Source organism: Typopeltis vanoorti, chromosome 24 (genome assembly GCF_054136105.1).
Source record: "Typopeltis vanoorti isolate ZY-2024b chromosome 24, IOZ_Tvanoo_1.0, whole genome shotgun sequence".
NCBI classification, from domain to species: Eukaryota; Metazoa; Arthropoda; class Arachnida; order Uropygi; family Thelyphonidae; genus Typopeltis; species Typopeltis vanoorti.
In genome coordinates, this window is record NC_143572.1 from 35,893,074 (window position 1) to 35,909,080 (window position 16,007).

At 35.1% G+C, this 16,007-nt stretch overlaps 1 protein-coding gene across 3 annotated transcripts in view; it reads left to right on the forward strand.

Moving 5' to 3' along the window:
- Positions 1 to 11,235, forward strand: part of LOC150093104 (uncharacterized) — a 95,441-nt gene extending 84,206 nt beyond the window's left edge. For all 3 annotated transcript variants that reach the window (XM_090413921.1, XM_090413922.1, XM_090413920.1), the window contains exon 6: positions 10,657 to 11,235. In XM_090413921.1, coding sequence (XP_090270047.1) covers positions 10,657 to 11,142 — 486 coding nt within the window. In that variant the 3' untranslated portion in view covers positions 11,143 to 11,235. The remainder of the gene's footprint in view (positions 1 to 10,656) is intronic.
- The last annotated feature ends 4,772 nt before the right edge of the window (positions 11,236 to 16,007 follow it).

Below are 16,007 nucleotides of genomic sequence, written 5' to 3' on the forward strand. Positions count from 1 at the left end.
CCGAGATAGTGGCATCTGCATGTCTGGCACTAACAATCATATCACGTTCAAAGTCACTTAAGTAATTCCTTTTACCCATTCTAACACAGAACCATCGGATGTCTGTCTGTCAGATTTATATGCATTCACATGACTCGACATCTTCAGGAATGGTCTGTTTTCCTAAATGAGGTATTTCTAATAAATTGGCCACTCAGTATGTCAGAAAAGAAAGTGGCTACCTTGTTGCAAAATATAGATGATGAGTTATATGATAGTAGTTGACTAATTAAACATCGGTCAGATCTAGGTGATTGGAGTATCAACTATAGAATTCCTGTATTTCCATATTTGAGCATTTCTGATCAAATATCATCTACTCTAGCTGCCTTTCTGCATTTCATATTTCTGATAGCTTTTTTCTCTCTGCTGGATATTTTCTAACACTGTTCTGTCATAGGAATCTGTTATTAAGTGCTGCGAGGACATCGTGTTGGAGACTTAATAGAATATATACAGACAGGTAGATCAGTAGCTCTCTGCTTAGAAGAACACAAATACATCTATAATGGTCAGTCTGGCCTGGACCATGTGTTGGATACAACCCACTGGATCTCCTGTAAAAAAAAAAAAAAAAAAAAAAAGACCATGCTCTACCACAGTAAATTCAAAAAAGAAAGACTATTTTTAGAATCTGCAGCAGCACTCTGAAATCAACCGAATCTAAATAAATATGGCTGCATTAAACTTCCAAAAATTTGGGAAACATTAATTATCAGAGATTCCATATTACATTCTAGGCCATCTACAATCACCCATAGAGGGCGCACCACCCAGATAGGATTTTAGAATCACCCACTTGTTTGGCTTAGTATTGTGTTGTATTTGAGCATGTGTTGCATTAGTTTTTTGTAATCCCTGAAGATGTCTCAGTGACTTAGGAAGTATTAAAATCAGTTTTAATCCTTTCTGAGTGCTGTATATATTCCATTAAACTCCAACATGTTCTGTCATTGTTTATCTCATTTAATTTTTTTTTCAAATTAATTACTTCAGACATCCAGAATACCTTATCTTCAGACCAGGCAATATTTTTCCAATTTCATGTTTCCTTTATTTCTGATTCTTCTTGTTTTGCTTCTTCCTCCATTTTAAAGATTTCTTGGTAACTACCTTCAGGATTATTTATCCTTTGTATTCTTCCCAAAGTCTTCCATTGACTTTTTAATTACTTTTAAAGTACACATAGTGGCTTGCCTGTCAGTTACTTTTGATATACTTTTTTCTTTTCTAGAACTGTCTCTGACTTCTTGAGTCTGTCATAAAGTTTTGATCATTCTATCCTTACAGAAAATTTCAGTTTTAGAAAATGAATCAGGATCTCTAATGATCTGAAGGGAATTCCTCCTTCATTAATTGTACCTTCAGTCAATATAAGCACAGATAAGCCTCCTTTTTTCGATTTCCCAAAGCTATTTGATCACATCGACCTACTTAAGTTTGCCTGCCATCCAAGAAATTTATCTTCAAGATTAGTTCTAGGTTATAGCTACTTTTTCTTATCCTGATCACTATTACCTCATAATTAAAGGGAAGGTGAGCCATGTAAAATTTGGAACAGCTTTGTAGGGATCTTGGTTCAAAAAGTTGGAACTTTTGATAAATACCAATGGTTAGGAGAGGAAACACTGAGATTAAAATGGATGAAACAGAACTTGAATAGGAGATACTGAGAATTGGCTATGAAATAGGTTTAAAAGAGAATAATAATCTGTATAGTGAGAGGGGGAAATGCAACTGGTAATAGCATTGTTAAGAAAGAGAAGAAATTTTTTGTTATGAGACTAGTTGGTAGCATATCAAGGTACAAAAAAGAAAAAAAAAGTGATTTTGATAAAATAACATTGGTTAATTAGGAAAGGAAGTGACTATATAATTTTTCTTTATTTAACTAAGGATGCAGTTTTAAATAGTATACAAGATTTTTATGTTAATCCCATCTCCATGGTACTAACTTACTACAGATTTATAACCTGTAGCACGTTAGTATCATGGGTGAGCTTGGAATGGGGTTGTTTCACAACTGGAGATGAAATTATTCCATCACCTAAAGATATTTACAAACATCCATGCTCCAGTGTGATTCAAACCATGACCTGAGGTTGAGGGAAAGAAATACTGTCCACTTGGCTGATTATCTCTGAATACAGAAGTTACTTTTGTGTGTATGCGAGAGAGGAAGAATAAGCTACATCACTGAATGTCTAGTTATTAAGGAATTATGCAAAAGATAGTTGTATTATTGACCTGGCTATTGAATGAGAGTGTTAACAGGCTATGAAGAATTCTACAGTTCAGAAGGAAGTAAAAAATTACTGTTGAAGACAAGTGTGAGTTAGATTGTACATACTACATACAAATATCTATTCAAAATCCATATCATAATAGTACTCATCTTTCCTGGGTGGGACTTCTATTGCTGAAATCCAAGTTGTTCACTTTTTCAAAAATAATATTGTATTGAAAGGCCTTAGTCACAGATACTACTGAACACAGTAGGTAAACATCCCTGCTTCGGTGAGATCTACTCAGTTATCTTACTAATGCATCTGTTAGACATTTTAGAATATTTATCTGAAGATTTTCATATAAATATTTGTTGATCATTTTCCTTGGAGACTTCAGTGCACAACTCAAATGTGCTTTCCTTGTCCAGTTCCAATCAGGCAAGCAGGGATGCTAAGGTATTCACTATTAGCAATTAACTAACACATATGAAGTGCTATCAAAAAGAAACTGGGCTATGCTGGATATGCGGCAACAGATCGAGTTGCAGTCTCATGCCGCCAGGTGACAGTGGCATAGACATTGTTGAGTCAGCCTGCCATGTAGTGTTGAACTATGTGTATCAGAACTTGTGTGATGCACATTATTCTTATGTGTTCATGCCATTCTGCAATTTTGCCATGAATTTGAAATTAGAACAAAGGGCAAATGTAAAATTTTACATAAAACTGGGAAAATCTGCCAAGACCCTTGAATTACTTTGTAAGGCATGTGAAAACAAAGCTATGAGCCGAACTTAGTTTGAGTTGCACTTGCATTTTAAGAAAGGCAGAACCACCTTGGAGGATGACGAGAAGTCAGGACAACTGCATGGTACCTGGCATTTAGGAACTGTGGCTGGTCTTTGGGAGAGCAGATAAGGGATGCCAATTTTTTATATAGTCTATAAATAGTTATTACAAGGCTGTATCTTTTTAGATGTGCCTCTAATATATAGGATGGTAATATATTTGGTGTAGTCTTTGTTCTGAAGGATGGAGACAGGAGGAGGAGTGTCATTTTGGGGTTTAATATTTTTTGGATTTGTGGGGGGTTGTAGCCACTGACAAAGAAGATGTTGTGAATGTTATGAGGACGTTATCATCAAAGTTAATCAATTTTGCCCTGTTATACAGGGTTTTAATAACTTATACTGTTGAGAGGGTGTGTGACTCGATTGGTGAATGTCATTGTAAACTGAGAATGCCAGGGATTCATCTGGTTGGCATGTAATCACTGTTCAGGAAGAGGAGATTGCTTTTTTTTTTCCCTTTCCAGGGTGAGCTGTACCCTGGGTTGTTGCTGGTTATTAAGATCTATTAGGAAATTACTGAAATAAAGAGCCAAAAGGCTTCACTTTGGCGATGCAAAATTATTCAAATTAAGCGGATATTGAATCCAACATTATTTCAGAGATGAATAGAGAAACTACAAGAGTTTCATGCTGAATATAGAAACTATAAAAGTTTTGGCAGATCCAAGCGTAAGCAAACCTTTCATGACAGAAGGGCAACTCATGGTAAAGGTGGAGTAAGCTCTGATCACTTTTCTTAGTATTTCCCATAATGGAAAGCATATCTCCTTGCAGACATGTATGATGCTATACATTATGGCGGGGGTCACTACCCAGACTGGTTTTGACTTTTGTTGAGGTCTCATCAGTGGATAGGTAGATCCAGATGTAAATACCCAGGTTGAAGTGATGCAGAAGTTATACTTTACCACACGAGTTGCCAAAAGGTGTCACATCACAAAAGGCACCAAGAATTACTGAAATAAAGAGCCAAAAGGCTTCACTTCAGCGATGCAAAATTATTTAAATTAAGTGGATATTAAATCCAACATTATTTCAAAGCCAAATAGAGAAACTACAAGAGTTTCATGCCGAATATAGAAACTATAAATATTTTGGCAGATCAAAGCGTAAGCAAACCTTTCATGACAGGGGCAACTCGTGGTAAGGTGGAGTAAGCTCTGATCACTTTCCTTAGTATTTCCCAATATGTGACTCAGAGACACATCATTTACATAGCAAAGCCAAACCATAGGGGGGGAAGTGTGTGTTGTGCAGAAGTTAAGGCTTTTTTTTTCCTTCAAAGGTCTCCATGAAGTAATTTGCCAGTGGAGGCGGGGAGAGAGAGAAAGTGGAGATTCCATGGCTGTCCCGTCTGTTTATAGAATTTTCCTTACCAAACAAAAGAGCCTGAGTTCATGATAAACTTAAACTAGGCTGAGATATTGGTAGGAAATTGTTTGCTTGGATAAGGATGTCTAAGGTATCCTTAGGTGGGACATTAGTGAATAGCGAGATGTCAAACTTGACCATTATGTTAATTTGTTGGAGTGAGGTTTTTATATGGACCTTCAAGCAGACAGAGTTAATTGTGAAGAGATGTTGCCAATGTTCCTCTTAAACTTAGACCTTGTGCCAGCTTTTTCTGGCACAAACATATCTCAGCCATAGTTTCTGCAGGTGCCAAAAATTAGGTGTACTTTTCCACACTGCTTTTCACCTGTACGACTTCTAATATTCAATAGATGCATTCAGAATGTGGAATATTGCTCTCACACATTTGGGGTCATGCACCCAAAGCCTCACTAGCATTCTGCTTGCTTTCTACCTGTACAGCTGCTAACATTGTATAAATTTCAAATGCACCCAAAGCCTCACTAGCATTGTGTGATGTTATTCAGAAGAAGGGCATTCAGATTAATTGATGACCCCTCTTTCATAGACATACTGTTTCTGTCTCATGGCTTCTATACAGGCACTGTCATGATCAGTGCTCTGCTGAATTGGCCACTGCCATTCCTCCACTTTCTTCCAAAACTGTAAGAACCAGAGCAGCTGTTGATCAGCATCCATTTATCATCTGCCTCCAAATTATCAAACCAACTTCTCCTCCTCTTTCTTTCCACCTATCTGTGTTCTCTGGAACCACCACACTGTCTTCTCAAGAGATAAAACTTTCAGCTCTTTAAAAAAAAAACAAGAGTGAAGTTTTCTTTATTCTTATTCTCTTATGCCTACTGAATAGTCTAAATAAACTACCATGGGCAGTCCCCCCCCCCCCCCCAGTCAGTTATTATTTTGAACATTTCCAAGAAATCTTTTTAGTCCATTCATCCTCAGCCCTCCATGTAGCTTCATTATGTGGATGACATATTTGCAATGCAACCACATTTTAATAAGACGCCCACTGTAGTTCTGCAAAAAAAAAAATTGTCATTCCAGAATCATGTTTATCTTGAAAAGTGAAACCTGAAGCATGCTATCTTTTCTTGATATTTGCATCCATGTGAAAGAGATGGTTTGCTTTTTATTTCTGTACATAAAAAAACTTTTGTTCACAAGAGCAGCATGTATGTATAAAGATTTTCTGTACACCATTCTAAGGATTCCTGCACACAATACTATTCTCTCAGAAGAACAGTATCATCAAGACTGCTAATCACTGTCCAGAACACCTGTCTCACTGAGGATTTACTTCAACCAGAAATCTATAAAATCCTTATTCTGAATGGCCATAATCCTAATATCGCTCAAAAAATCATTGATAAATGCAAATGTACTCCTGTTACTTGCTCTGAAGTTTCATTTCCATACATTCAAATATTTTTGAATGTGTTACTCTTTAAATCATCAATTTAACAACCATATTCATCTTATGGCAGTTACCTTTTCTCAAAAATAAATCAATACCACTTTCTCCATCTGGAGTCTACCAATGTCCTTGTTTATGTCATTTATCCTACGCCTTTGGCCAGATTGATTAATCAGCAGAGTCTTAAGAGGATTATGGAACAACACCAAGATTACATCACACTTGTTAAAATGCATAAATCTAGTCTTGTACAGAATGGAGTGGACTGGGTATATAGGATCCATTGCTCAGATATCGGAGCAATGGATTTGTTAACCACACAACAGAGCAGTTGTGTGGTTAACTATTACATAAAGCATATTCAGATAGGAACATTTATCCAGAGTTCTTCAGAAGCTATATTATGTTCTCAAATCTCAAACATAATGATGTATTTCTATATCCAAAATATGGGAAATTGCTATGTTAAATTGTTTGAAATTAATTTTACAACTTTATATTTATATGTTATTTATTTAAATCATATATTGCATTTGCACTTCTGTACAATGTCATAATAGAGCATTACCCCAGAAACAAAAATATCCTCTTTCCTAATAAGATATTGTTTTCATCCTTAGTGCATGTGCACACACACACCAGCATCCAGAATATCAGCTTTTAATAGCACTGACTCTCAATAACAAAATAAATATGATAATTTATTATGCTAATATTTCATGAGAAGACAATTGTATGAGTCAAATTAGAGACCTCCCAAGTAATAGACCAATTTGGAAGACAGTTGCTGATAGGAAACTAGTCATGAATCCTTAACTGTGTTGTGCTATCATATTACCACATACTGACCTCTCCTATGGTCAGTATGTGATAATATATGAGAGACCTCAATAAAGGTCGAAACTAGTCTGGGTGATGGCCCTTCCCTTAATGCATGACATTAGACATATCTGCAAGGAGATGTGTTTTGCATTATAGGAGATACTGAGATAGGAGTGTTGGTAACTTGCTCCACCTTTGCAACGAGTTGCCCTGGTGTTGTACCACCTTACCCCAGTCCTGAAGATACTTTCAGGCACAAACTTTGTTTGCTCACACTTGGATAAAGGATTAAACTAATTTTATTATACTCTAACCAAGTGAAAAATAAACTTTCGACAGTAAAAGGTATCCTCTAAATGCCAGCTAATGATAGAGGTGACAGTTTCTCTTTTGTAGATGGCAACAGATGAGAAATTTTGTTGATAGAAAAATATGTGGGAATAAGGTGATACTTCTTCAAAATTTTACCAATAGGTTCAGAGATACCAGAAATATAAGGGATTGGAACATAGGAGTCAATTATCTGCTGGATTTGATGAGAATTGTAACCATTAAATTATTAAAGTTTTGATAGTGAGAAGTTCTTGTTGAGCTTGAGGGAGAGGAGCATACTTTATGTGCCCTATTAATTTGTGACTTTGGTTATCCTGATAAAAGAAAAAAAAATCATTATTTGATGCATGGATGTATTCTTTCCAGCCTGCAGTTTGAATTTTCACATTACTTATAATCTGTGTTTTCTTATAGAATATATAAAGAATACCTTTGACAGTTCTGTGTATTCAATTAATGGAGTTATTCTGTAAAGCAGTGTTTCTCAACCTTCTTTCATGTGTGCCTCATTTTTTAATATTAGTTTTTGTGGTATCCTCCCCCACCCCTTTCCCCCCCTTGCACTTACACTGATAAAACCCATAAGTTACCAAAAAAAAACTAGGAATTAAAATTTGTAAATATTCATGCAATTTTAAATACATCATCAAATCTTTCGAAAATTTGGCATCACTGCACAGACCATTGAATCGTATCGGCCTTTTGGGAGCATTTGCGATTTCATCACGGGAAGTCTCAAATGTTTTGGAAATGTTTCTGCGAGTATAAATAAGGCTTGAAATCGCAAGACAGCAGTAACAGTGACCAACAGTGAGAAGTGGATGGTCGGCGTTAGTGTAGAAAAATGGATACATTTTTAATTGGACATAAGCAGGCACCTGATGACTGTGGAGCATTGATGTCAACAAATTCAAGTTCACAGAATATCACTCTGAAAGTTTGCAGCAGACTATTTAATAATGAAGAAAGACCATTCTGTGCTATTTGTTCGAAAATTTTGGTGGCTGATAGCTCAAAACTGAATAAATTTAAAAGACATGGAAACATTTTATGAGAAGTATGTTAACAAACCTCGAGAGGTCTTTGCTTCCAAACTGAAATGTTTTGAAAAGCCAAAATCTAGCATTAAAAAAAAGCTTTGTCTGTAAATGAAAAAGCTTTACTAGCTTCTTACAAAGTTGCAATAAAATAGCTAGGTGCAAAAAAGCCCCACACTATCGGAGAAGACCCAATTCTGCAAGCTGCAATTGATATTGTGGAAACTATGCTTGGAGAAAGTTTTACTAAACAACTACAGTGCATACCTCTATCAAATGATATATATGAAGATATGCAGCAACAACTTTTGTCGAAGCTTTGTGACCAATTATTCTCAATTCAGTTCGGCGAGGCAACAGATAGCAACAAGGATTGTCATTTAATTGCTTCTTTGATTTTACGGTGGATTATCAGCAGTTGAAGAGTTATTGTTTTGTAAACCAATAGAAAGAAGAGCCACAGCACCTGAATTGCTCAAAATATTGGACGATTTTATATGCAAGGCAAACATACAGTGGAAAAATTGTGTTGGAACTTGCACCAATGGTGCTCGAGTTATCTGGAAGGTTTAAAAGTTTATAAACTATTGTGTGGGAAAAATCTCCACAATGTATTTGGGCACTGCATGATTCACAGAGAAGCTCTTGCTGCAAAGGAAATGAGTCCTGGTCTAAACATTGTGTTTAAACAGTTATAACCATGGTGAATTATACAAAAATGAGACCCTTAAAATCAAGACTGTTTTCTGAACTTTGCAAAGATATTGCTGGAGCAGAACATTCAGCATTACTATTTTATTGCAACACAAGATGGTTATCACAGGGAAAATGTTTACAACATGTTTATGATTAAGAGATGAAATAGTTTTTGGAAGAGGAAAATCACGAAGAAGCAGAGAAGTTGAGAGATGACTTATTTGTGATGAAATTGAGCTGCTTAGTGTACATATTCGAGATACTAAATATATTAAACCTGCAACTCCAAGGAAAAAATACACATATCTTAGAGATGAGTGACAAAGTTAATGCTTTTTGTAAAAAAAATAAAAAAACTAGTTATGGAACAAAAAGGTTAAAGCAACAAAAATTAGAAATGTTTGCAAATATAGATGAATTTATCAAAACCTACAAGACAGAAGAGCAACACATTAAAGTTTTATTTCCAACTATTGAAAATCATGTAACAATGTTGACGAAGAATTTTAGAAACTATTTTATAACTGACGACAGCATAATGGCAGTGTCTGAGCGGGTTAGAAACCCATTTCAAATTACCCCTGAAGGTTTGAAGAAGAGGAACAATTTATAGACTTCACATTCAAGCAGCGAAATCAAAAGACAATTTGCATCTAAATCGCTGTTTGAATTTCAGGCCAGTGTTGATGAATTTTCTGCACTAAAGTGAAGAGCTTTTTGTGCACTTTTGTCATTTCCAACATGTTATCGTTGTGAAATTGAGTTTTCTGCAGTGGCTGCCGTAAAACCAAAATATAGATCTCGGTTAAATATAGAAAGAGAACTGAGAGTATCAATTTCCAGTGTATCACCATCATATGAAAAGCTTTGGTCCACAACACAGGCCCAAGGAAGCCATTAATTTTTAGATTTATTGTTTAGTTTTAATTAGTTGCTCGGTATATTTTGCAATATTGGTGTGTTTCCATAAGCGTAACTAGTTTATTCAATACAGTGGATTTTATACATTCTATTATTTTATTTTCAGAATGTATTTTATGTTTTTGTTTTTATATTGCTTTTGTTTCAGTAAAGTAGTTTTTCCTTTGATTTCCACTTTCTTCGTGACCCCCAAAGGGGCATGCCCCATAGGTTGAGAATCAACCTATGGGGCACGCCCCTTTAGTTTATTAGATACACATATTCACAAGAATACATAATTTTTATTATTGCAAATATTTTGATAATTTATTATTGAATTTTTTTCTGTTTATATATAATGCTATGTCATTAATTGAATTATCTAAATTTAATTTTTATTTCAAATAACTTAATTTTAATTTGGCTTTAATTGTAATCTTATTTTATTTTGTACTGCCTACACAGTGGCATTCTGGCATGTGGCTCAGAAGTGTAAATAGGATTGATATTCTTTGTTCTAGCTTCACCCTGTAATCATACTGATGATGGCCAGTTAGTTGCTGGTTGAAATGTTTGCAGTAATATAAATTATAATATATAAATATTTTTTTTATTCTTGTGAATCCCTGTGTCTAACAAACTCCGTAAAGTAATATTTGTTTTGTTAGGATGTATGTGTGTGAGAGGAAGAGAGAATTGACATATGCTGCCAGAAAGGATGGTTGGAAGCTGATAGGCTAAATTTATTTAAAGTCAGACTATATCTGCATAGGCATGATTGATTCACTATAACAAACCACTTTATTTATTTATTCGTATGGAGTTTCTTCCCTTTTTCTCCCCCATCCCTATTGGGGCGAGTTGAGCCCCTCATGGGTTTGCTTTGGGGAGTTAGCTTATAATAATATATTGTGACAGAAGTGTTAGCTCATGTACTTTTTTCCCCCCTTCTTTTCTAGAAATGTGCCAGCAGTCCAGATTCAGCTTTCTTTGATGTTTTGAATTTAATTATAAAAGAAGTTCCTTGTAAAAAAAAGCCAACATCAGAAAGTAGTAAAGAATTATTTCTGTACTCGGCAGACAAACGGCAAGCAAAAGAATCCCAACATGCACTGCACACCCCTCCTATGCACCCTGTTGACGTAGACAGGCTTTATATTAAAAAATGTGCTGGATTCAAAACAGAATCAAACACTCTGTCCTTCCTTAGCCTCAGTGGCCAAAATGATATTCAGCAGCAAAATCAAAATTTTATTTTTTGTGATATTCCACTTGTTTCAAATATACCTATAGAAATCAAGTTTGAAAGCACTAAGGAAATAAAAAGAAAGCATTTATCTTTTACAGAGGAAATAAAAGGTCAGCACTTATTGCCAGTTAACATAAAACATGTTACTTCAAATCCATATAAAGAAAGAAAAAAGAGAAAGAAACAAGCTCATTAATATTCATTTTAGATATATGGTCTTTTAATAAAAAAAGTGATTGTATTATTTAATTTTTGAACAAAATAAAGTAAAAGCAAGTCCATTTTATAACTTGTTGGTCTGAATAGTCAAAAAAAAAAAAAAAGTTTTTTTTTTGTATAAATATTTATATGCAATACAATTATAAATCTAAATGTTGTTTATAAAATTGTAAGTAATATAGGTCCTGGATCACTAGAAATTCCGTATGCTTTGAAAATCTAAAATAAGGAAAAAAGTATAGGATAAGGTGGCCAACCTAGGACCAACATTGAAAAATATGGGCAGTTATGGTGCATTCATCAGCATGTGCTAGTGCATAGCTTGATTTCAGTTTAGATACATTGCTCTTAAATATTTATATAATCACTGCATTCACTTTTATCATGTGTTTTTATATAAATATTTAAGAACAGTTTATGCCAGTTTGTCATTAAATACTTAATTTGTTTCTATGTTAAAGCAGAGTCACCTTAAAAGAGATGAAATCATGGTAAGCTTCGATGTCACTTCCCTTTTTACAAATATTCCTATAAAAGAAGTAATAACACTACTGGAAGATAAGCTCTCCAGAAAGATCACGACACCCCTAAAACACTGTAAAGATACAGGTTACTTCATATACAAGGACAAATCTACAAACAAAATCAGGCCTTGCAGTGGGAACTCTGTCTCTCACGTTAGCAAATATCTATGGTACCAAGACTCTGAAATAGATACACTGATGATTTAATCTTTAAAGGTACCTGTAACATAACTATAAACAACAAATTATATAACTGCAGTAATTAACTTTAATGAAAGTACAGATATTTTGTACTGAAAATAATAGTACATCATCGGTGTGTAGAAACAAAGAACAAGAATATAAGATACAGCAATGAGTTTACCTATTAAATATGGTGGTTGCTGCGAGCTAGATATTAATAATAATATTACAAGCATTTTTGATGTTTACATAAAAATGAGAATCTCCCAAACTTTTTTGGGGAGAGGGGGGGAGCAATCATTCCAATTCAGGTTAGGCTGATCAAAGAAAGTTGTGAAGCACTTTTACATCAGAATGATTCTCTCTCTCCCCCCCATAAGTTTGGGAGATTCTCATTTTATGTAAATATCAAAAATAGTTTTAATATTATTTATTAATATCTAGTTCGTGGCACTGTTTTTAAATGGTAAACCCATTGTTATATGTACCTTGTATTCCTGTTCTCCGATTTGCGTGTTTCTACACGATGATGTACTATTATTTTCAATACGAAATATCTGTACTTTCATTAAAGTTAATTACTGTGGTTATCATGTAATTTGCTCTTTATACATTGATAATGTTTTCTTGATATGGTGCTATGGTTAGATACACTCCAGGAGTTCTTCATTTGTCTGAACTGTCAACATCCAAATTCAAATTTATGTCAAGAGTTAGAAACTAATTGTTCTCTTTCCTTACTAGGCATCAAACATTTCTTCAGATGAATTGAAGATTACAATATACAGAAAACCAACCCACACTAACAGATATTTAAATGCTCAGTATCATCATCAACCTCAAAAACCAGGGATTGTATCACATTAGGAGCTCGAGCCTTCACTCTCATTAATGGTGAAGAAGAAGAAATAACCATAACCAAAGCAAAATTTCTTTTGGGTACCTTTCAGAAGAATGGCTATGATTAAAAAAATAAAAGTTACCAGAATTTTGTGGGTGGAACAAGTCTGGTATGACAAAACAAGAGCTTATATTTCTCTTACGTCAGCTCTATTGCAACCAAGAGTGAAAATTCTCGAGAAGCATAAAATCCAAATCAATTCTCACTAGGATTAGAGATACTGATGGAAGTTTTTTCACTTGGCTATGCTACCAATTATATATTTGGTTTAATCCTTTATCTAAGCGTAAGCAAACAAAGTTTGCTCCTGAAGTATTTTCAGGACCGGGACAACTCATGGTAAAGGTGGGATAAGTTCTGATCACTTGCCTTAGTATCCCATAATGCAAAGCACATCTCCTTGCAGACATGTATACTGCTATGCATTAAGCGAAGGGTCACTACCCAGACCAGTTTCGACCTTTATTGAATGTTCAAGTACAGGTCAAACTCCAAAAACTCAGCGTTGTTCCCCCTCAGTAACAGGCTCACCCTGTCACTGAGAAGAACTCTCAGCATTGGCTCTACCCCCATGGCAGGCTCACCCCACCACCGAGCAGAGCCGCTCATTTGCTCATATGTCACCTGAAGGGTAACAGCAATAGCCTTGCCTCAGTTAACTTCATGGGCTACAGCATTGCCATTCGTTACCCCCCTCCCCCCTCAGGACCTGGGTGACAGCACAGCCTAGCCTCAGTTAAAACTTCATGGCCTACAGCATTGCCATTCATCACCCAAGCTTTCAACCAGTTTCGAGCTTTATTGAGGTCTCTTCAGTGGGACCAGACCCAGAGGTGGAGGAATGGAGAAGTCATATCACCATATACCAGTTGCCATAAGGTGTCAGCACCTTGTTACTAAAATTCTCTGGATTAGAGATAGTTGATGGAAGTTTTTTCACTTGGCTATGCTACCAATTATATATTTAATTAATCCTTTATCCAAGTGTAAGCAAACAAGGTTTGTGCCTGAAGTATTTTTAGGATCAGAACTTATCACACCTTTACCACGAGTTACCCTGGTCCCAAAAATACTTCAGGTGCAAACTTTGTTTGCTTACAATTCTCACCTCTAATCAAACTGTGATTTTTCTTCTTATCCAATAAAACCAAAAAACATGGCAGCCTGATGTATTCAGGTGTTTACTACTTCTGGCATGATTATAACCTTGTATAGACAAGTAGAAATATCCACAGAATAGTATATTAGAGATTTCACATATGAGAAATCTGGTTCCTCATCTCTGTCTAGTCAGGTATACTAAATTCTGTTGATCCAAATTACAACCAAAATGTACTAGATATATAACAATAATAATATTATAATGAGCTTTGATGTCACCTCTTTAATCATAAATATTCTTCATTTAAATTTATTGGAAAATGTCTCCCCCACCTCCCTCTCCGACATTGTTGATCTTTTAATTTTGCTATCTATATTGGTTACTTCTCTTGGAAGGACACCTTATATAAACAAATAAACTGTCCTTTTATTGGTCAAAACTTAATTTTGACATAAAATATCTAAAGTGCATAACAAAGTTGAATAATTTCACTAATTACCCTGTGGAAATGCTTCTATAATTAGATGTAGTGTATCCTCAAGAGGAACATTTGTGAAGAGAAATTCTATATCAAAGTTAACCATTGTATCAGTGGGCTATAAGGAAACAATTTTCACTTTATCTAGAAAATTTTTTTTTTTTTTTTTTTTTTTTATGAATAAGCTGGAGTTGCCAATCTGAGCTTTCAATAGGTGTGATAGAAAATTGGCTATTCAGTAAGTAGGTGAATCTGTGCACTCAACAACTAGATGAAGAGGAATGCCTTTATGTAAACCACAGAACATAGTGGTTTTGGCAAAAATAAGTTACAGCAATGGAAAGTCCACTCTCTCCCACACTTGCTAAGTCTTATTTAAAACATTTAGAAGACATTCTTTCTTGTCCATAAACTTTCAGCCTTTTTTTTTTTTTAATATGAACAATTTACATCCATGAATTAAATTTATTATGGAAAAAGAGAACAAATTGTCCTTTTTAGATATTCCACTCCTCTCCTCACCATCAGGTGAATTAATTACTTCCATTTATTGAAAACCAACTTTCACTGGATGCTATATTCAGCAGCAGTTGGCCCACCATCCATCACAGAAGACTGGAATTATAAAAACTTTGAGACATGCTCATACTCTTTAACATCACAAAATATATAAACTCAGTGGCGTCTCAGAAAGAACCAAAGTAACAGCTTTTTAATTCCTATAATTCTAGCTCAGATTACAAGAAAACAGTAAGTTGAGTTCCAATCCCATACATTTCTGCCATCTCAGAACCCATTTCCAGAATTCCTAAGAATAACAATTTAGTGTTTACTTTTCTTCCTATCAACAAATCATCAGCATGATTACCATCTTCAAAAGATATGATTCCTCTAACTCTCCCCTAGTAGCTACCAAATTCCTTGTGGTTATCATCATTCATTTTTTGAACAAACTGGATGCTCTATAGAAAAGAGAATACAAGAACACCAATCTTATATTAGCAACAGTAAATCTGAGAAACTGGCTTGGCACAGCATGGAATGGATACAGACCAAAATATCCTACCTGTATCAGATATCAATTATAAAAACTTGAATAACTACCTATATTTTGGAATTGTTACATTGCCATCTTCAGGGATCATAAAATAATGATATGTGCATACAGACACTCACACTAAGCAAATGAGATTTTAAGAAAGGCAACTGAAGTCAGTCCTAGAGTCTAAAAGGTGCCCCATAGCAGGCTAAAGTGGCTTTTGGATTGACTATCTTGGAATGTATGTTTCTCAAATTTGGGGCAGTCTCATGCATCGAAATTTGTTGAGGTTAGAGAAGTTTTTCAGAGCTGAGGCTGATTCAAGGAATCTTTCATACTTGTACTTGCTGCAGTGTAATAAAGTGCCTTCTTCCAGTGTATTCTGTGGTGGGTGTCCATTGCATGGTCAGCGAATCCTGAGTGGCTGTATTGGTGGAATCGGATGTAGTCCTTGTTTGGATATCCTGATTTTGGCTGTAGTAGGACAATTTGCACTGCAAGAGGCCTGGCATACTCCAGCTGGTCTTTGGTGGAGCAGATAAACGATGCTAATTTCTTGTGGTTTGTAGCTAGTTGTGAGGTCATATATATTTTTTAATATTTTTGTTAGTTTGT